At 43.7% G+C, this 23,408-nt stretch overlaps 1 protein-coding gene across 5 annotated transcripts in view; it reads right to left on the reverse strand.

The window, feature by feature from the left end:
* Positions 1-12,238, reverse strand: part of CD47 (CD47 molecule) — a 94,415-nt gene extending 82,177 nt beyond the window's left edge. Inside the window, exons 1-2 of one of the 5 annotated variants that reach the window (XM_053311718.1) lie at positions 11,535-12,238; positions 8,090-8,437 (exon numbers count right to left, since the gene is read on the reverse strand). In XM_053311718.1, coding sequence (XP_053167693.1) covers positions 8,090-8,437; positions 11,535-11,583 — 397 coding nt within the window. In that variant the 5' untranslated portion in view covers positions 11,584-12,238. Of the gene's footprint in view, positions 1-8,089; positions 8,438-9,600; positions 9,794-10,477; positions 10,732-11,534 lie in introns of those variants that run through there. The other 4 variants (XM_053311714.1, XM_053311715.1, XM_053311713.1 and 1 more) reach the window with 4 other exon arrangements.
* Positions 12,239-23,408: the final 11,170 nt, after the last annotated feature.

The raw sequence follows: 23,408 nt of genomic DNA on the forward strand, positions 1-23,408 counted from the left end.
ATGGAGAAGTGGATTCCCCTTCAGATGAGGAAACAGAGGATTGAGAGGGAATAGGATTAGGCAGGGGGGAGGTCGAGGAAGGGAGGGAGGAGGTTGGGGAGTGGGGTTTGGACGAGCTTTGGGTCTCTTATGCCTCTCTTCCTCATGCTCTGATGAAGAGGATGGAATATCCCTGTGTTTACGTCTGAGCCTGTTGGGTAGGGGCCTCGGAAAAAAGAGACCGCGTTCATAGTCAGGAATAGCCCTGCGACGTGGGCTAGAGTCAGGTGAGGAGGAAGAGAGTTTGCCCGTGGTGAGCCTGCGTGACACTTGACCTGCAGCAGGGACATGTTCCCGTGGGGCGGGTTGGTTGTCTGTATTGTGGTTAACAGACAACGGAAGCCCAGTGGAGGTACTTGGGGCCGCAAGGGAATCCATGGAAAACTTCCTTCTGAAGAAATCCCTCAACCATTGGGTAGCCCTAGGTGAGAAGGGATCCTTACTCACTGTGCTTTGTTGCCTCTCCTGAGGAGTGGGCGAAGAGATAGGAAGAGCGGAAGGAGGCTGTGGCATATTCGTCTCCCCTTCATCCACTGGGGGTGCAATAGGCTGTTGGAGTGGAGTCGCTGCATTTTGATCACCTCCCTCCACTGGTAGCCGAGTAGAAGCTCCCGTTTTCTGTTTGGCGCCATTTTTAGCAGTTTTCACTTTCGATTTACGGCAAACTGCCTGTATTAACAGTCGCTCACTAAGATGCTTTTTCCCCTCGCTCCGAGTGCTATCCTTTTTTTCTTTTTCCTCTTTTTTATGGGCGGTTTTGTTGTGAGGGAGTAATCTCCCTGCGCCCCGGACTGTAGCGACGCTGAAGCTGTCGCTTTAAGGGAGCGAGTGCACTCGGAGGTGCCGGGCTGAGCCACGGCAGCGTCTGGTTGGGAGCCCATGCTGGGCGAAACTGTTGTCTTCACGGACCGGTGGGGAGCGGAGCCGCCGGGCTGAGGCACAGCAAAGACAGGCTTTGAACTCCCGCTGCCCAGGTACTGCGGCAGCTGCGATGATTCAGACAAAGACCCCTGAAGGATCTCGTCCGCGTGAGCAGTCTCCATGGAGGAGGTGCTGACAAAAGGTGTGGCAAAAGGAAAAAAGAAAACTAAAAGCGTTTGGTGAGCCAATCGGAAATCGGAAAGTAAAAAAGCTTTTTGGAATGAGAAGGCTTTTGGAATCAAATTGTGGAGGCTGACCCCCTTCCCGCCCTTACACACTAATAAGAGGGAAAGGGAGGAATGAGTGAAGGAAGAGGGAAAGGGGCGGTTGTTCTTGAGCACGGAACGGACTCACAGAAAAGCCTCCGATAGCTGCTGGACAGAAAGAACAAGCTGAAGTGGAAAAGCAGAGTTGGCAGAAGAGCTCTCTCCAATACGTCTTGTCTCGAGCGAGACAAAACTGGAACTGGGCTAGGAGGCAGTAACGCCTACAAAACAATCACGTGATCCAGTCCTGTCTCGGGCATGCGCAGTTCATTACCCAATATGAGGATCTCCTACTCAGGGGGAAAAAATATTACTTTCTGGAACCCTGAGCAGCTTTTACCAGTCAGCATAGCAAACAGTACTGACCTAGGTGGGCCAGAGGTGTGATTCACTATAAGGCAGCTTCATATGCCCACTTGGAACCATACCCGAATGGTGGAAAGCTCCACAAGCTGCTTGTCTTCTCTCTCCTCCTGTTGTGACAAGATGGTTCCTCAGTAGTCTTGCTCTTATGATTCCCAGGGCTTTAACTGGTAATTCCCTACCTATGTCAATCAAAGCTTTATTGTATTTAGCCAGTGGCCATCACAATATCAAAATGAAAATAAAAACCATACAAAAAGGGGCTAGACAAGGATGTCCACTTTCCCCATTACTTTTCATATTAGTATTAGAAGTGCTCTGTAGAAATATTAGAGAAGATGATCAAATACAAGACCCGAAAATTGGGAAACAAGAGTATAAACTAAGAGCCTTTGCGGATGATGTTGTGGTTTTTTTAGAAAATCCATTGGACAAGATTGGAAGACTCTTGGAAAAAATACAACAATTTGGCCAATTGGCTGGGTTTTATATAAATAAGACTAAAACAAAGGTGTTGACTAAAAATATGGATCAGAAATCTAAGGATAGATTCTTTGAAATACGTGAGTTGAAAGTGGAGAAGAAAATTAAATATTTGGGTGTTTGGCTGACAAACAATAATTCTTTGTTGTTCTCAAATAATTATATTAAAATATGGAATACAGTAAAAACTGACTTACAAAGATGGTCTAATATGAACTTATCTTTAATGGGAAGAATTTCAGTGGTGAAAATGAATGTCTTGCCTAAAATGTTATTTCTTTTTCAGACTATTCCTATAATTAATACTTTAACTTGTTTTAAGCAATGGCAGAAGGACATAACAAAATTTGTTTGGCAAGGGAAAAGACCAAGAATCAATTTTAAAAATCTAACAGATGCAAAAGAAAGAGGTGGTTTTACTCTACCAGACTTAAGGTTGTATTTGATGCTGTTTGACGTGGTTAAAAAAATGGATAACATTAAGAAATTCTAGAATACTTGATCTGGAGGGAGTTGACAGAAGGTTCTGATGGCATTCATATTTGTGGTATGACAAAAGTAAAGTACATAAAGATTTTCTTAACCACTATATAAGAAGGAGTTTAATGAGAGTTTGGGCAAAATATAAAAAATGGTTGGAACCCAAAACTCCATTATGGGTATCTCCAATTGAAGCTTTAGCACGTAAAGAGGTAAATATGCAATCGCAATGGGGTACTTATAGGGATTTGTTATATTTTCAAGAAAAGGACTGTAAGTTAAAAAGTTTAATTGAAGTACAAAATTTGTTTAGTGATTGGTTTCAGTACCATCAGCTAAATCAAGTTTATAAGAAGGATCTTAAAGTTGGATTTGAGGATCAGATGTTGAGATTTGAGAAGGAGCTGTGTGAAAATGATGAAAAATTAGTTTCTAAAATGTATAAGCTCTTGCTTTTGGAGGAGAAAAGAGACGAAGTGGTTAAAATGACTATGGTAAAATGGGCTCAAGATGTGGGGTACAATATAGAAATGGCAGCTTGGGAAGAATTATGGAAAACTGATTTAAAGTTCACTGCATGTTATGTTTTAAAAGAAAATTATTATAAAATGATGTATAGGTGGTATTTGACACCAAAAAAACTGGCATTAATGTATTAAAATGTTTCAAACAAATGTTGGAAATGTGGACACTCTGAAGGAACCTTTTTTCATATGTGGTGGACTTGTAGGAAGGCCAAGGCCTTTTGGGACATGATATATAAGGAGTTAAAGAAAATTTTCAAAATGACATTTCCTAAGAAGCCAGAGTACTTCCTGCTAGGAATAACGCAAGGAGTGTTTTCTACAACCAATTTAACATTCTTTATGTACGCTACTACGGCGGCCAGAATAATATATGCACAGAAACTGGAAAATAATGAACTGCCTTCAAAAGAAGATTGGCTGATAAAAAATTTGGAATATGCGGAGATGGCAAAACTTACAGTACTGATAAGAGACCAAAATTTGGAATGCTTTAAAGAAGATTGGAAACCATTCTTATTATATTTAAAGAACTATTTTCCTAATATTGATTTTACAACAGGGTTTGAAATCTAGCAATATTAGCAGGTTGGGTAGATTAAAATTGTGTTTGTAAGGTTTAGATCTATGTTTTGAATTATTATTATAGCAAGGGTTAATTTTATAGTTGATGATTCATGAGGAGGTGTGAATGGGAAGTCAATATTTGTTTAATGTGTGATAAATGTTAAGATATGGCGAAAATTAATAAAAATTTAATTTTTTATTTTAAAAAAATTAAAATAAAAACCACAAACACAAACCACTTCACCAACCTAGTGGTTGTAAAGTCATAGTGAAAAATAACCAGTGCAGATCTTAATTTTTATACGTAACACCATGATCAACTATAGAGATTTTTAATGTAACTAGCCCGTACTTTCTTCGCAGCTAAGGCAAATAAAGAAACTATATAAGTAATATGGATGGGGCTGATTGTCATTTAGCAGGTCCACTACAATATTCCGTAAGTTCTTATCTGGACATTGCAGGAGAAAGGGCCACAGAAATCTCCTCCTTGGATTGACATAGAGGACAAACCAACCAGCAGTGCACAACATCTTCCACTTGGTTATAACCACAGATACATCTCCATTCCACCTTAGGAATGCCTAGGTATCTCCCCTCGAGTTAAGTAGTTGGTATCACCTGAAACCTAAGCTCAGTGAAGGCCTTTCGCATCTGGAAGTGAGTTAGATTCTGAAAATAAGATGCCATGAAATAGTTCTCCTTGATTTTAGAAAAACAAACTGAGAAATACGAGTTGTTAATTACTACTGCGTCCTCACTAGCATCTTGATCAAGGGGACAGTTTCTCAAAGCACAGATCAATAAACAGGTGTTCTTCCATGAAGATGTTATATTTCCTCCGCAGTTGCTGGCACTGCTGAGCCCACCCTTCTTCCCTTGGTTCAGGGGTGGGGAACCTTGGCCCTCTAGCTGTTTTTGAACTACAACTCCCATCATCCACAGCCACAAAAACAGCTGGAGGGCCAAGGTTCCCCATCCGTGCCTTAGTTGTTCCAGACTAGCATCTTCCATGCCTATGTCAACAGCAGAGTGCAGGTGGATCCTGGGGGTGATGTATGGCAACCCCAATTCTACCCTAATTATATGCTGGTCAAAGGCCAAAATAAAGACTATGCCTATGCCCTAATGAGGGCATATGGGTGTTCCTGGGGAAAGGCCTAGTATTTATTTATTTAAAATATTTATACCCCGCCCCTCCAGTACACTACTGCTCAGGGCAGCTCACAGCCTTAATAAAATATACAATGTAAAATAAGACTAAGTTAACCAACTTTAAGTTAAACACGTTAAAAGACCAAATGCAAATATGAAATTACAATTGTATAATATTTAAGCTACATAATTTTAATATTAATTTTTTAAAAAAGTTTTAAATTAAAAGTTATTTTAAAAGCTAAACATTGAGAACTACAAAAACTAAAAAATCAACCAGATATAAAGAGAGACGCAACATTAAAAAGCCTCTTTTAAAAGATGTGTTTTCAATTGGGTTTTTTTTTAGAACACTGAGGGAGGGAGCATGGTGATGATCTTCAGGGGGTTCCAAAGATGAGGGACCACAACCGAAAAGGCCCTGTCTGTAGGCCCTGCCAAACGGATCTCAGGGCCATGGGCAGGGCCTGAGATGCTTAGCGGACGGCCCTGGCAGGCTCATATGGGTGAATACGGTCTGACAGGTACCACAGCCCCAAACAGTGTAGGGCTTTAAAAGTCAAGACCAGCACCTTGAATCTAGCCCAGAAGCGGACCAGTAACAAATGAAGCTGCTGCAGGATAGGTGCGACACTTGTGAAGTGACTTGCGCCCATGAGTATCCTTGTGGCAATATTCTGCACCAGCTGAAGCTTCTGAACCATCTTCAAGGGCAGCCCCACATAGAGTGCATTGCAGTATTCCAATCTGTATGTTATCAAAGCATGAGTAATTGAGGGTAGGTCCAACTTCTCCAAGTAGGGTCTCTGCTCGCGTACCAGCCATATAGCTGGTAAAAGGCACTTTTGCACACCACCGCCACCTGTGCCTCCAAGGACAGCAACAGATCCATAAACACCAAGCTGTGGACTTTGTCTTTCTGAGGCAGTGAGACCCCATTCAAGACCAGATTTACCTCACTACTCAGATGATCAGTTTTATCAACCAAGAGCACTTCCATGTTATCTGGATTAAGTTTCAGCCTGTTTGCCCCCATCCAGTCCAGAACAGCCTCCAAGCCCAGTTCAGAGCATCCATTGCCTTCCTGGTGTCTGCTGACTTCAAAGATTGGTAGAGCTGGGTGCCATCAGCATATTGATGGCACCACAGCCCACACCCACGGATGTCCTTTCCCAGAGATTTCGTGTAGATATTAAACAGCATGAAGGACCGAAAAGATCACTATGGCACCCATAGGCCAATGGGTGGAAAGGCATCCCGCAACACCACCTTATGAGTACGGGGCCCTCCAGGTAGGAGCTGAGCCACCATATAACCATGCCCCCAAGTCCCAAACCAGAAAGATGTCCCAGAAGGATACCATGGTCAATGGTATCGAAAGCCGCCAAGAGGTCTAGGAGAATCAACAGAGTCACACTCCCTCTGTATATCTCCCGGTGTAGGTCATCCACCAGGGAGACCAAGGCAGTTTCCATCACATATCCAGGTCACAAGCCAGACTAGAAAGGATTTAAGTAGTCAGATTCATCCAGGGCTGCCTGGAGCTAAAATGCCACCAGGCCCTCCAACAGGCCCACAAAGGGGAGGTTAGAGACTGGTTGGAAGTTATTCAAATCATTTGGGTCCAAAGAGGTTTTTTGTTTGTTTGTTTTTAGGACAGACCAAATGACTAGGGATGTGCTAATCACATCAGGTACAAATCGATTTGTATCCAAATCTAGCTGATTCGGGTAATTGGGACACAGAACAATGAATCCTCATAGGGATTCATTATGTGGAAAAGGTATTATACACCAAAGAATCCAAACACTTGAAAAATAATGACCACACATTGTGCTCCATATCTCCGCTTCTAAAAGGGCTAGAGTTTAGGTTTTTGTTTTTATAATAAAAGCTGGGGATCCATGTTAGGGTTAGGATAGCGTGACTTCAAATCCCCATTATTTCCTATGGCGGAAATATACAAAACCAGTAAAAACTAAATAAAATCATTAAAAATTAACCAAGTGCCCCACAACCTTGAAATTTGGGTGGTAGGTGGCACCAATGCGGCCCTACCCACCACCTAAATTGGGTGGAGTCAACACCGACTTGACGGCACAATCAGGGGCGATTCATTTGGGCACAAATCAATACGTGCACATCCCTACTAATGACTGCCTCCTTCAGCCAAGGGAACACTACCCCCTGCTTTAGAGAGGCATTCACCACCCACGCCACCCACTGAACCAGTCCCTCCCTTGCATCCTTCACCCACCATGAAGGGCAAGAGTCCAGCACACACGTGGTAGGCTTCAGCCTTCCAAGCAGCCTGTCCACCTCCTCAGGCAACACACTCTGAAAACGATCCAATATAACAAGACCAGACGTCGTATTGCCAATATCCAATTATGGTGCCACAAAAACCTTAGTATCCAAGTCAGAATGGATGTGAGCAATTTTATCTGCAGAATGTAACACAAATTGGTCACAGCAGGCTGCCCCGGGTGGTTTCATGGTCTTTGGGGCCCTCACCCAGGAGGCCCTGAACCACTTGAAAAAGCTCTGCTGGACAACATTGAGTAAGATTTCTTAGCCACCGTCACTGCCATAGAGTAGGCCCTAATATGGGATCTAGCCTGTGTTTGGTCACACTCATTCTTAGTTTTTCACCAACGGTGCTCAAGCCATCTACCAGCTGCTTCATTGTCTGCTACTCACCTGTGTACCAGGGAATTGCTTGGACTCGGTGGCTCAGGAGATGACACTTTGGTGAGACCACGTCAATCACCCAACCTGTCTCCTCATACCAGAGGGCTTTTGTTCTTTTGAAGTTCTTTGCAGTCTGCCTGGGATTTTACCACCATACAGTGTTTGAATTGCTGCCTTAAATCTTTCAATTTTAAATTTCTACTGGGATTTTTTTAATACCTTCTCTTTTCACACGGCATGTGCAGAACCAGCTGCAAATGTGTGCAGAAACAGTGGGAAGGGAGAGAAACCTCGGGGGATGAATATCTGCACTATTTCACAATGTATAACTGCAGCGTGGATGGCAACCGTGAATGGACTGTGGGAGGAAACACAATGCATGTGGATGACCCACACATATAGAATTGCAAGAGTCCACAGAACCGCCTGCATCTTACCCTTCGGTCTAGAAAGGGTCATAAACACAAGTTATAGCTGGCTATTGAACCAATCCAACATTTGTGGACTCCTGGCTACCTCATTATTCACTAAAGATTCCAGACTATTTATAGATAGATATTAAAACGGGCTTAAACAGCTAATACAGAAAAAACAACTTACTTGTTTCATATGTAAGTTCAACTATCCTGTCTCCTTCTCTGTTCGATTCTACTACTTCACAACTATAGTTTCCTGATTTTGCTTCTTCAATTGATAGCTTGAGTGAGGCATCGCCGTCAGGTACCTTTGATTGATCCTGCAATTCTGCAGTCGAAAAAGTAGCGTTTTTCGTGACTTTACCATCTCCATCAAAAGAAAAAAATTCCTTTCCATTTAGTTTCCACTTCACAAACATTCTTTTAACATTGTGGTCTTTTAGATTCGTTACAAAACAAGGTAGAATGGCAGTTGTATTACAAGGGTACATTACAACAGAACTGATATTTCGAAACAGCAGCTGGGCAGAACCTAGAAAAAGGGAAACATGGGTTAATTATTTGTGTTTAAATTGTACGAAAGGGAAAACTACCTAGCATTGCAAATATTTGATATCATAACAGGTGAGAAATACAATCTCAGATGGGATTCCATATGAGTTCTAGAAGGTCCATTAAAGAGCAATACTTGATTAATTGTGCCTTTAGAACATAATAATATAAGAATAGCCCTGCTAGATCAGGCCCAAGATTTATCTAGTCCAGCAGCCTGTTTTCCACAGTAGCTCACCAGATGCCTCAGAGAAGCCCACAGGCAAGAGGTGAGGGCATGTCCTCTCTCCTGCTGTTGTTCCTCTGCAACTGGTATTTAGATATATCTTTATCTGTTTAATATTTCTGATTTTATCTCATCACTGATGTGGTCTTAGAAGATTGATAGCAACATAGGAAGGGACCAAAACTAGCTGTCTTTTCACCAAATTATTTGTCATAATTATTATTAATAATCAACTTACAACTGCTTTGTGAATGTTTTACTGTTAGCCATCTTGAGCATGTTAACGGAAAGGTGGACTCTAAATTACAGCTTAAAAAACACACACATTTGGCTGAGAAACACTGGAAACATTTACTTTACAGAAAATTGGTCAATAAAAGTTCCCTGCCTCATTTTTAAGTTTCTACATTTAAAAGGTTTAAGATTTCTCTGTATTCAGTATCAGCAAATAGAACTACATCAGTTTCATGGGACTATCTATTGCAACTCAAAACACTGTTACATAACATTTTAATTCCCCAGAAATGAGTTTTCAAAATAGGAATGTTTCTGTTGTGCACAGAAGAAATGAGATGTTGAGGATTTCCTCAACTATCAGCATTTAGAAACTCCTAAAAACTACTACTTGGTCACTGGAAAGATTCCTGTCAAATTCCAGGAAGACCCATGAAAATAAAAGTGTGAACTGTATTTAAATTCCCATTTACTTTACCTTTACAAGATGTTTTGTGATGCCAGGATAGTAAAGATTCATTCACAATAAGATATATCTCTAGAAGATGGCATTTTCAGACTGGCTTTTAAGCAGGAAGAGCCTGGTGCCTGCCATTTACACAATAAAGCTCACATTTGCTTTCCCTATACAGATTCATACAGTTATTGTTCATTTACACACACATAAATCCTGGCATACTTACCAGTTTGACTTAATTCTCTAAAAGAAAGTAGAGTTGACATGATGCCAGTCAAGTGACCAATTAAATGTTCTGAAATATTGCACAAAGCCATATAATACAATTGTATATGTGACAGCTTAATTTTTTTAAAAAGACAATTTGTTATAGTGTCACATCAGCAAGAACATGACATGAGGGCCGCCTGCTCCACAGCAACTAGGGATAATATACTAATGACCAATCTGATGCTGCAGATGGAGATGAAAAAAGCACTGAAGCTCACGCTTGAAGAACTGGCCTGCTGCCGACTTAGTGCAACTGCCTTTAAAACTGACATTCTAAACTGACTGCTCTCACGTTGCTTTATTTTTGCTTTAACTTCATTTTTTAAAATGTAGTTACAGGATGTTCCAGGATAAAAGTAATAGAATCATTCTTGTTTACAGAAACCTTACCTAATATCATTCTAACTTTTAACAATTCTTTAAAAATTAATTCCATTGTTCCAACATCAGTTAGGTAATTTGGGTGCTGTTTTTTAAATTACTTTAAGTACAATATCTGTTGATAAAGTATCTTTTTTGTTGCTCTTATAAAGTAAATGCTTTTAAAATATTTGGTCAATACTTGACTGGTCAACTCTAAACCCTTTTTGATGGCCCACTGCTAGTAGATAGGTAATGTTTATTAGACTTGTTTCTTCATTGCTTAGTAGGGCTGTTGTGTAACTTAATCATTTATGACAACAATGTAACCCTGCAACTCAAAAGCCTCCATGCCAACAGAGGCAGGTCTGTTACAGGTCAATCCAAACAGTAGATCACAGAGCTTTCACTTCCCCACTTCCCGTTCATCTGATCCCTGGAATCAATATATGACAAGGGTCTGAGCACACCACCTGATCTTACCACCGCCATATGACTTATGGGGGGTAGTTGCAGGCCCAGAGTGGGTAGTCCAGTCTTTACACCCCATGCTGCTGTGCAAGGAGGAAGAATATTTGCCTCTTCTTCAAGGGATACTGATTCCATTTTGGTTGTTCACACAGCCCAGAGTGCGGGAAGTTGCTGTGCACGTGCTGCGAACCTGCCTTTTCTTTGAAAAACACACAGGCAAGCAGCCCCACAGAGCACCACAGTTTTCCGGCTGTCATAGCCGTTTAGGTGGCTTTTTGCAAGGGCAGCAGCCATCACCAATAATGATTAACGGTGGGGACGCAACAGCGAGCGCTAAGCCAACCAGAGCTCGGCCCTCCTAGCAGCTTCCCAAGACGAGGAGCATGTGGGCGAGAAAGAGAGAGCAGAGCCGTCTACCCAAATGACTTCAGTGACAGTCCACGTCGAGGCTCGGCAGTGCCAAGCTGCCCGCGCCAAATTCTCACCTCCCAGTCCCACACAAGCCTGCTGTCACTGCTGCCACTGTCAGCGCAGAACAGCAGGAACGCTGGGGCGAAGCTTATGGAGAGCATCAGGCGCGTTGAAAAAGGAAGCCAATCCCTGAGCGCCTCATCCTCCCGCCTGCCTAAAATGGGTCTGCTCGGAGGAGGGATGGGGAGGCGACGCGGCACAAGGCGGCTCTGCCCGTCATTGCGCACTTTGCTGGGACGAACAACAAACCCCCTTTCCAAGGGCGGCGAGCGCTCCCCCGCGCCCCCTTTGGAGCAGCCGCAGGACCAGAGGGCCCGCCAAGCCCCAAGACAACCCCCGGGTGACTCTGGAGCCTCAGAAGCCCCCCATTTGCGGGGGGGGGAGACCTGTGCCCTTAGTCAGAACCAACCAAATCTCCTTCGGAGCTGCCCAAAGAGCGCAGCGCAACCACGCGGGGGGGGGGTGGCGGGGAGGGGGAGGAGACAGGGGAGACGGCGATTAAATCCATTGGGGAGGCAGGGAGCAGCGAAGAGCCCCCGGCTGAGGACGCGGGGGGGGGAGAGAGAAGAGGCACGAGCAGGAACTCACCGCAGCCCAGGGTGCCCAGCAGGAGCCAACACACTCGCAGCGCCCACATGTCCGGTGCCGGGGTAGGGGATGCGTTCGCTGCCGCCGAGGCGTTGCTGCTCCTCGTACGCCGAGAGATCGGGCCGGGGGGACCGCGAAAGAGCCGAAGCCGGGACCTGGAGCCGCCCAACCCGCAGCCTGACGAGCTTCCGTTGCTGCTCCCTCCAGCCGCAGCGAGCGGGGCGGGGCCACACCCGGCTTTCGCTTTCGCTCTACGCCGCGGGAGGGGAGGGCGCGGGGCCGCGGGGTCTGCCACGCGCCTGCCCCAGCCCGACGTGGCTCAGGGATTCGGCTCCCTTTCCCGGTGCCGGAAGCCCTTAACAGACGGTGCGGCGATGGAAGGAGGGAGGCGGTTCCGGCTTTCCTGCGCCCGTTAGCGGCGCGCACAGGGAACGGTTGGGACAAGGCAAGGGCTGCAGCGGTGAGGTCTGGGTCTGGACCCCTCTAGGAGCCAAGTTGCAATGTCTGGCCTGTAGTCGTTCTCCAGATCTGAGATCTCCCATCTAGAGATCCACATCAGGCAGGGTGGGAGTTTCGGTTGCTCCGATCTCTAGCGAGGTAGGAGTCGCGCAAGGTTCGGACTTAACGCAGAGCTCTTGGTGTGACTGCATTCTGCGTCACGCCAAAGCTTGCATTTAAAAAAAAATCATCAGGGAAAAGACGTGGGCGCCAGCAAGGATGCCGCCTCACCCGTTTTAGGAGACGCTTCACCTATGCAATCTGGGGTAGTGCATTGGCAGACTTGAGCTTGGACGAAGCAATGTACCTAACCTAATTATTACATCAGAGCCTCTCAGGAGAAATTAGGTATCGCTGGAACAAACACTGTCTCAACTTGCCTGTTTTATAGGAATGTTCTGACAATTAAGGGGAAATTTAAAGCATTTTGAACACGGAAAAACTTGTCACGAAGTAATGTATTCTCCGACTCCTGAATCTACAATAGTCTATTCAATATACCATTCGTTACACCGTGAAAATTAAATCGAATGTTGACGCTTAACTCTTCTGTTCAGTTCTGTTTGCTATTGCTATGTTTCTGTCACCTTTCATAATGCTTTTGCTATCTTTGAAGCTAAACCCAAATAATCATTTTAGGAGTTGCTACTTAAATTCAAATGGAATTTTTTTGAGAACATCAAATCCAACTTAATTTATAATAATTGAACTCAGGATAGTATTTTTATTTGTTTTTTAAAACATAATTTAAGAATTGGTTACATTCTTATAATGCAAATACACTATCTTCAATGTTAGGACTTATTTAGATTCCACACAGCCTTTGGGAGACTGCTCTACTATTACTACAAATATCTATATTCTGCTCTTCAACCAAAGTTCACAAAGCAGTTTACATGGAAAAATAAATAATACATAAACAAGACGGTTCCCTGTCCCCAAAGGGCTCACAATCTAAAAGAAACATAAGGCAGATACCAGCAACAACCACTGGAGGGATGCTGTACTGGGGATGGATAGGGCCAGTTGCTCTCCCCCTGCTAAATATAAGAGAATCTCCACTTTAAATGGTGTCTCTTTGCTCAGTTATCAGGGATGTTCTGCCATCTTCCACTTGGCAGAGGTTCTATGCAGCTCGAACGTTTGAATTCTGTTCCTTCACTCAAAAAGCGGAGGCTAGCCCAATTTCACCCCATCGTGTGAACCACCAGGCTTGGCTGCAAGCCCGGTGGTTCCTAGGCGGGTAATCCACCTAACTACCCCTGCCCTAAAACCAGGTTTGCAGAGCGAGTGCTCCGCAAACCTGGTTTTAAAGATCGTAAGTAGCCATGGTTACTAGGGGTGTGCACGGAACTGCCACACTGCGGTCCGGCACTGGGGTGGGGGTCGCTTTAAGAGCGGTGGGAGGGTTTACTTACCCCTCCCGCTGCTTCCCGCGATGGCGCCATAATTAGTAGAGTAATTGGGGCGGCAGGATACCTCCCTGCCGCCCCTTCCCCGCTGCGGCTTTCAAAGCTCCCAGTAATGCTTTGCGCACGCCCACATCATGCGCATGCTTTACTTCACTTATGTGCGCACGCGCAAAGCATTACTGGGAGCTTTGAGAGCCACAGCGGGGAAGGGGCGGCAGGGAGGTATCCTGCCGCCCCAATTACTCTACTAATTACGGCGCCACCGCGGGAAGTGGCGGGAGGGGTAAGTAAACCCTCCCGCCGCTCTTAAAGTGACCCCCCACCCCCAATCCAGACCACCCAGCTCCGGACCGGTCCGGACCCATCCCTAATGGTTACTCATGAGTAGACCCCCAGCGGGGAGGCGAAAAGCCGCCTCCCGGCTCCAGTGGTCTCGCACAGGGCATACTAGAGCTTCTGGGAGTCACGCGGCTCCCCAGCCCCCGCCGGATCCGTCACGGAGCCGGCAATTGTATGGGCTGCCGATCCAGCCGCCCAGGGCTCCCGCTCTGATCGTAAGTGGGGAGAGTGGGCTTAGCCCGCTCTCCCCACTCACTCTTACAAACCAGGTCTCACTGATCATGAGACCCGGCTCCCTGGCTATCATAAGAGCAGTTTGTTGGCTCCTATAGGTTTTGTTGTTGAATGGCAAGTCAGTGAATGGGAAGATATGTGCTTTCCAGAAGCTGATCTACGTTTGTGCTCTAACTTGACATATCACAGAGATATGAGTGGATGAAGGCAGGTTTAAAGCTATAATTGAGCAGATGGGTTCAAAGAACTAGGCGCCCCCAGCTCCATCCCTCCCTATTTTCTTCATCTCCCTCACTCTGAGGGGCCGCCAGGGAGAGGGGCGAACACGGGGCCACTCTCCCTTAGCTACGCCCCTGGATGAAGAGGGTGGAATTAGGTGTTAGACTCTTTGGTGTTAGACTCTTGAGGCAGTATAGGATGCTGAACCAGATGGCTTCCCAGAGACATCTGGTGGGTGGGCCACTGTGTGAAACAGGATGCTGTACTAGATAGGCCTTGGGCCTAATCCAGCAGGGCTGTTTGTATGTCCTTATGTACCTTCCACTTCACTGCCTAACATCCTCCATGCCTGAGCTGGTAGAGGAGTGATATTGGAGACCTCAAGCTTATTGCTTGGGATAGGAGCAGCTCAGAAATTCATGGCTTCCACATAACTATCAATCAGCCATGGACCTGTCTCAGATTATATCTAGCCCTACACCTTAAGTGGTGCAGTGGTGAAATGCTTGACTAACAAGCAGAAGGTTGGTGGTTCGAATCCCCGCTGCTGTTATATCGGGCAGTAGCAATATAGGAAGATGCTGAAAGGCATCACCTCATACTGCATGAGAGGAGGCAATGGTAAACCCCTTCTGTATTCTACCAAATAAAACCACAGGGCTCTGAGGGCGCCAGGAGTCGAAATCGACTCGACAGCACACTTTACACATTTGGCAGCTGATAACATTTGATTTGGTGTATTGTAGTGAGTACGAGGAAGTGATCTCTGAGTGGAAGGACTTAATTTAGTTCTTTTTTTGTAAGCAGATCAGGGTACAGCAACCTCAAACTCTGTGAAATGGGAGTGCCTATGAGAATGATCTACATCCAGCTGATGGATACAAATGGATTCCTTTTGGCAGTTTCTTGTCAACATGGCGTGTAGTCTATAGATAACTTGATTGATCTCTGGGATTGGAAGATTACCCAGATGTCAGAACCCATTTTAGGACCTTTTCTGTTGTGGTGATGATGGTGAAGAAGGCATACTTCTCTACCCTTCCACCAGTGCATACACATAGTGCACAGTGGAGTTCAAAATGTTGAGGCTTTTGCAACTTAGCCCTTATGGGGAGCTAGAAGAACCCTCTGTGGCTACTATGACCAGTTTGCTAAGTGCTTTTTGGAGTGGGCCTGGGGACAAAACGTGAAGGTGCCCCTCTGCCTCCCACCTTCTTCAGGGGCATGCAGCAGAGAGAGCAAAAAGTAAGCTGGTATCCAGCTGGTAGACCACCCTGCAATGGCCCAGGAACATTTGTCCTCACCTTGTTCAATTGTAGCTACACCCCGAACCTAAGGATGTTGACATAGTTCTTGAAGAATGGAGGACAGCAACATGCATGCTTAACCTTCCAGATTTATTAGAGCAGCCAGAATGACACTAGCCTACTGGACTGAGAGGTTATTAATGAATCATTGAGAAAGAGTGTGGTCCCACTAACCTTGAAGAAGACTATGATGAGACCCCATCATAATTGGATCCCTTTGATCTGAATATCTATTAGCTGTTCTCGACCATAACGTACTTGGTCATGGTGCTTGAGCAAGTGGTGGTGTCCCAGCTCCAGGTTTACCTGAATGAGACAAGTTAGATGGAATGATTTCAGTCTGGCTTCTTATCTGAATTGAAAAATGGAACTGCCTTAGTTGTCCTAGAGGACAACCTGATGGATAGAATGAATAGATGAACTATCAAGCCAACTTAGTACACTGACTTTCAGATAAGGGTTTTTCCAATCATTTCTTCCTGTGGAAATTGGGGATTGAATCTGGGACCTTCTGCGTGCAAAGCATGTGATTTACTACTGGGTTTTAGCTCTTTCAAAATGCAGCTATGCTGATTCTGGACTTTTCAGTGATGTTTGATACCATTGGTCATATAATTCTTCCGGGATATCTTACTAGAATCGGGGTGGGGGTGGTATGTACTCTCATAGCTTATGTCATTTCTGAAGGAAAAAAATCCAGAAAGTGATTTCAGGAGACTACACCTTTATCCTATGGCTGGTGGCTATGGGGTGCTGTCTGGATCCATCCTACCTCTCATGCTGTTTAAAGTCTACATAAAATTCACCAGCTGCACCATTTCATAGAGAAGGCAGTCCTGGCCGCTGTCATTCATGCTTTAGGGCTGGTTCAGACAATTGTCTTCCAGGACATGTAATCAGGACAGGGATGTGCCGAGAGTACGCTTGCAACAGTGCGCCTGCAACAATGACAGTAATGTTGGGGGGAGGACATTCTTTAACTGTGTAACGGGGCATTCATCTGAATCGCTCTTCTATACACACTCCAAAACCCTGTTTAAATGTCCTCCTCATGCAATAAAATAATGTCCTAACAGTGCGTCAGGAGGTCAGGATAGTGTGCTCTTGGTATGCCTGATTGCATGTGCCATTGGACAGTTTTCCAAACCAGCCTTTGTAACATCCAGATGTCGTCATATGGTGTACATGTCATATGCTGTTTATGTTAAAAAAAAAAAAAATGCTGCTGCCATAATATCAATGTAAGCTTGCTACTCATTAGTTTATTTTATTTTATTTTAACATTTATATTCCACTCTTCCTCCAAGGAACCCAGAGTGGTGTACTAAATACTTGAGTTTCTCCTCACAACAACCCTGTGAAGTAGGTTAGGCTGAGAGAGAAGTGTCTGGCCCAGAGTCACCCAGCTAGTATCATGGCTGAATGGGGATTTGAACTTGGGTCTCCCCGGTCCTAGTCCAGCACACTAACCACTACACCACGCTGATTCACATTGCTAGTTTTGTAACCTTTCAAACCCTAAAAGGTCTGGACCTGGAATATCTCAAGGACTGCCTTTCCTGTATGTATTTACTCAAATATTCAGTTCACCACCAGAGGACTTGCTCCATGTTCCTCACTGTCTGATAAATGTGGCAGAACCTTTTCAGTTGTGGTGCCGCAGTTGTAAAAGGCCTTCCCAAGGGAAGCCTGCCTGGCTCCAACACTGCTTCTCTTTTGATGAAAGAGAAGAAAAGATGGTTGAAAAAAACTATGAAAAGATGGTTGCTTCAGAAGATTTTTGGAGAAAGTTGAAGCTAATGGTTACGTATTTATGTTATTTCAAACATTTCTAGACCACTTCTCAGCCAGTGATATGCAGGGCAATGTACAAGAATAGTGTTATTTCTCTGTTGCTTTGTAGCTATGATTTGTTTCCTTTTCATGGTTTTTAAATATCCCAGTTGTAGAATTTCACTTTGCTGGTCACCAAACCTCAGTACAACACTGGTAAATAATGGAGGATGGGCTTTTGAGTAAAGCTAGGGACTGAAATGATAAAATTATGAGGAGCTAACAGGTGCATTGAGCTGTGGTGACCATTATCTAGGGCCAATTGGAAGCCACTGAGCTGTGGAATCTGAACTGGGAAGTAATACGACAGATTATATTTGGGATGTGCAGAACGTTATGAGTGTGAAACGTTCCAACTTGAAACAGCCCGTTCTTCCACAGCATAGGAAAATTCAACTCTGGTTTTCTATACAGCCTTTTTCACTTCTGCCTAGCCTTCTAATCACTGTTGTTTTGTTTGGTGAGCCAGTCAGATGGGAAACCAACCTGCAGTTAATAATATATGTCCTTCTGACAAGTAGCTATCCTGGGAATCCACATCCTCAGGCAACTTACCCGCATCTACCTGTGTTGGTTTGTAAGATGGATCTGATGTGGGTGGCTGAAGCCCAGTCTCCAAGGCAGGGTTTGGGCATGGAACATTCATGGTTTGTTTGGAAAACATGTACAAGAAAATTGCTCGTAAAGACCTGAAATATGAGGTTTGATGGGAAAGCCTAGTGAACTATGCAGAGTACCTGATCCGGATGGAAACAGCTGCAAAGCAATTGACCAAGCCTATTCAGACTCGCAATGCCATTGGGGATAATCTAATGACTGGTATCTATGGTACTTGACAACTATAATCTTGACAACTGCTACCTTGAAGAGAAGATCACCGGAAGAGGGTCTAAGGCACCTATCCAGGCCAAAGGTTAAAAAAGAATGTCCTTCAAAATGAAGGGCCTGTTTTGAGCTCGGAATGGAACAACCCCATTCCAAGTTGCAACGTTTTGAGTGTGCTGAGTGCCATTTTGGACTCCCAGCAAAGGGCAGTGGGAGGTATCTTTAAAAATAATTACCTGGTTACTACTCACACCTGCGAGCCCCCATGAGCAGCGGCGCCCTGCTCGGCATCTCATGCTGAGGCTGCCTCACCTACGGCACACTTCTGGCCTCTGCACATGTGCAGCAGTCATTTGCATGGTCAGCACCACCACACAAATGGCTGCCACATAGGCAGGGCAGCCTCAGTGCAAGATGTCAGGTGGGGTGTCGCTGCTCATGGGGGCTCACAGGTGTAAGCAATAACCAGGTAATGATTTTTAAAGGTGCCTCTCATTGCTTGCCGGGAGTCCAAAATGGCACTTGGAATACTCGAAACTTTCCGAGCTCGTTCCGTCGGAACAAATGGCTCAACAGCCAGCAGTTGTTCCGACACAATGTTCCAGGCCTTTACATTCTCTTCCGAGCTTGGAATGGAACACAGATCACGTTATGTGCCCATCCCTGGATTATATTTTGGGGACAGGAGCCAAATGTGGGGTATAAATGGATTAAATGAATGTTACTGACCAGCACTCTTCTTTTAGAAGAAAAGACTTCTAGTTCGCTAAGGCTTTTAGTGGCACTCAGTGGTTTATAGAGATTTGTTTTTGTTGTAGAGTCTTGCTGCTGCCATTTATTTTATTTAATTTAACCTAAATTTTATTGATCTCTGCTTTTAAATTTAAAAGAGCTTATTTATACTTACTGCCGCTTGTTCTAGATTTTTTAAAATACAGCATTATTGTTTCCTGAGAGCTGCTTTTAGTGCTTTAATGGAAAATCAGTTTATATGCATTTTAAATAAATAAATTCTGCCCCTTGCACTGGATGGGTGCATCAATAAAGTGATTCAGCTGGGAGGTTAACTTTCAGAATTTGTGTTCTGCTGCAAAGCTCAAATGGCATATCTGTACAATTGGCTCACAAAGCTCTACAAATATAACTAGACCCCAGTGTCATGTGAACAAAGTCAAATGAATTGTAGGAAGCCATGACAGCAGTACAGTGGTCAGTTAGTAAAAATTAAGATACTGAAGTAGAGCCTGCATGGTGTAGTGGTTAGAGTGCTGGACTAGGACCGGGGAGACCCGAGTTCAAATCCCCATTCAGCCATGAAACTAGCTGGGTGACTCTGGGCCAGTCACTTCTATCTCAGCCTAACCTACTTCACAGGGTTGTTGTGAACTAGAAACTCAAGTATGTAGTACACCGCTCTTCTGGGCTCCTTGGAGGAAGAGCAGGATATAAATGTTAATCATCATCATCATCATCATCAATAATAATCCCATCAACAATATGGTGAGATGTAACTTTAATAAATCTATACCAGATTAGTCGTCGCCCGGGTCAACAAGGACCGCGCCAGGTGCTGGAGTCCCTGGACATCTGGTGGCAAGTGGGCAACAGGACTCAGGATCTTCAGTTGAGCAACCAGGGCTGGAGACTGCAAGGTTACTGGAAGAAACGTCACTTAACCGAAAAAAATATACGAAAAATGCCAACAAGGAAATAATGATCTGCTATTACAAGTCTAGTCCAACTAGAAGAGGTTATTTAAAAAGAATGTACCAAATTTGGAAAGAGAAGCATCCAGATACAGAAATGACAGAACAAAGGCTAGCAGACCAGAGAAGATTCATAATAAGAAATAAAGTATTCACAGGAGTTGAGCTGGAAGAACTGCAAAGAGCAACACAGGCTCAAGATATGGAAGAAGAATTACCACCAACTGAAGCAGTTCCTCAGGCGCAGGTGGAGGAGGTGTTGGAAATCGAGGATGCCACTGTTACTGAACTGTTTCAAAATCAAAACCTGGCAACCTCGCCTTTGCCTTCACCTCAAAAACCTTAATACCGTTTAACAAAAAAGCAACAAGAACTAAAGCAAAAAATAACTGAGCACATGAACCAAACAACCACCAGGGTTCGACTTCCAGCTCTAAAAACAGTTGCCAAAAAACAACTTGCTCAGGTATTAAAAGATGTCAATGCTGCACTTGCAGAAATAACAACCAATAATTTGCAAGAAACAAACCAACTAATGTACAGTGCAGCAACAATAACAGCACAAGAGCTCAGATATAAGATCAGTGGACCTGTAAAAAAAAGAAAGTAGTACATCACCTAAATGGAAGATTAGATTAGAAAATAAAATCTCCAGGCTTAGATCAGATGCTAGTCAATTGAAAGATATGAAAGACAAGAAGCTGAAGAATGAAAACACCAAACAGTATCTGATCCAAAAATACCACCTAGATTCAAGGAAAATTAGAGAAGTCCTTGAAATAATAAAGCAGCAAATGACAGCAGTGTCAAAGAAGATTAGCAGATATGAAGCCAGAACTACACAACACAGGCAGAATCTCCAATTCCAGTTGAATCAGAGACGTTTCTACCAAAGCATAGAAGGAGAAACTGCAAGAAACTTAGAAACACCAAATAAAGAAGAAACAGTGCAATTCTGGGGGAAATTATGGGACAATCCAATAGATTACAATAAAAAAGCAGGCTGGATGAAAGAGGTCAAAAAATGTAACCAACAAATGCAAGATCTAATGATAACACCAGAATTAATAAGTGAAAGAGCAAAGAAAATTAAAAATTGGACTGCTCCAGGCAATGATGAACTGCATGGCTTTTGGCTTAAACACCTAACAAGCCTTCATAAACAACTATCAAAACAGTTCAATCACATGTTGCAAGGAGGTGATATTGAACAATGGCTAACAACTGGGAAAACTCATCTCATCATGAAAGACCCAGCAATAGGTGCAGTTCCAAGTAATTATAGTCCGATAACCTGCCTGCCAACCATGTTCAAATTATTAACTGGAATAATAGCAGATGAAGTGATGCAACACTTATTAACTAACAAACAGCTTCCAGTTGAACAGAAAGGCACAAAAGACCAGCTGTTGATTGACAAAATGATTTCAGAAAACTGCAAGAGAAGAAAAACAAATCTAAGTGTTACATGGATTGACTACAAGAAAGCCTTCAATTCATTGCCTCACAAATGGATACTAAAATGTTTAGAAACAACTGGTGTCAGCAAAAACATTCAGATATTTATTTTAAAAAGCAATGAGCATGTGGAGTACACAGTTAACAATCAATGGCGAGACACTTGGACAGGTTAGCATTAGAAGAGGCATTTTCCAAGGGGACTCATTATCCCCTCTGTTGTTTGTAATCGCCATGACCCCACTTTCACAAATACTAAACAAAACAGGCCTCGGATACCAAACATCTAAAACATCAAGTAAAATCAACCATCTGCTGTACATGGATGATCTGAAGTTGTATGGAAAGTCCCAGTCAGAAATCGAATCACTGCTAAACACTGTCCGTATATTCAGTAGCGATATAGCAATGGAGTTTGGACTAGACAAGTGTGCTGCATTAATAATGAACAGAGGGAAAATAAGAAAAACAGAAGGAATAGAACTGCCCAATGGAAGCAAGATCAAGAACCTGGAAGAGAAAGAACATTACAAAGACTTGGGCTTTCTCCAGGCTGATAACATTGCACACACTGAAGTTAAAAGAAAAATTGGAAGTGAATACATCAGGAGAGTTAGAAAAATCCTCAAGTCCAAACTCAATGGCGGGAACACCATATAAGCCATAAACACCTGGACTATACCTGTTATCAGATACACTGCAGGAATAACAGACTGGACCCAGGCAGAGCTAGAGACTCTAGATCGTAAGACCAGGAAAATCATGACCATCAATCATGCTCTGCACCCCCGCAGTGATGTCGATAGGCTATACCTCCCTCGCAGCTCAGGTGGAAGAGGAATGCTGCAAGTCCATCAAACAGTAGAGGAGGAGAAAAGGGGCCCTGAAGAATATATCAAGGACAGTGAAGAAGATGCACTTCAAATGGTCAATAATGCAAAACTATTCAACACCAATGAAACAAAGCAGGCCTACAAGAAAGAACAAGTCAAGAACCAAGCAGAAAAATGGAAAAACAAGCCACTGCATGGTCAATATTTGCACAATATAAGTGGAAAATCAGACATCACCAAGACCTGGCAATGGCTTAAGAATGGTTACTTGAAGAAAGAAACAGAGGGTTTAATACTGGCTGTGCAAGAACAGGCACTAAGAACAAATGCAATAAGAGCAAAAGTAGAAAAATCAACCACATATAGCAAGTGCCGCCTTTGTAAAGAAGCAGATGAAACCGTGGACCACCTAATCAGCTGTTGTAAAAAGATCGCACAGACTGACTACAAACAAAGGCATGACAAAGTAGCAGGGATGATACATTGGAACATCTGCAAAAAAATACAAGCTACCTGTATCCAAAAATTGGTGGGAACATAAAATTGAAAAAGTTGTCGAAAATGAAGATGTAAAAATATTATGGGACTTCCGACTACAAACAAGCAAACATCTACCACACAATACACCAGATATAAATGTAGTCGAGTAGAAAGAAAAATAAGTGAAAATAATCGACATAGCAATACCAGGGGATAGCAGAATAGAAGAAAAAGAAATAGAAAAAAATCACAAAATACAAAGATCTACAAATTGAAATTGAAAGGCTGTGGCAGAAAAAGACCAAAATAATCCCAGTGGTCATTGGCGCCCTGGGTGCAGTTCCAAAAGACCTTGAAGAGCACCTCAACACCATAGGGGCCACAGAAATCACCATCAGCCAATTACAAAAAGCAACTTTACTGTGAATAGCCTATATTCTGCGACGATATCTATAACAACAGCAACAACATTGACAATAAAATTCAGCCATCCTAGGTCCTTGGGAAGGACTCGATGTCTGGATAAAACAAACCAGTCAATAACACCCGTCTGACTGTGTCAATAAATAATAATAAAGTCCCAGGGCATAATTTGAGTCCATTATGTGGTGAACTTTCTCCAACCTGGAAATTCTCTTCAAGGCCATGATTTTTAGGGTGCCTCCAGGCAGAGATTGTGGAGAATTTTCTTAGACTGTTTCTCCACATCCTTATCACACATGATACAACC

The sequence above is a fragment of the Hemicordylus capensis genome, chromosome 3, assembly GCF_027244095.1.
Source record: "Hemicordylus capensis ecotype Gifberg chromosome 3, rHemCap1.1.pri, whole genome shotgun sequence".
Lineage (NCBI taxonomy): Eukaryota > Metazoa > Chordata > Lepidosauria > Squamata > Cordylidae > Hemicordylus > Hemicordylus capensis.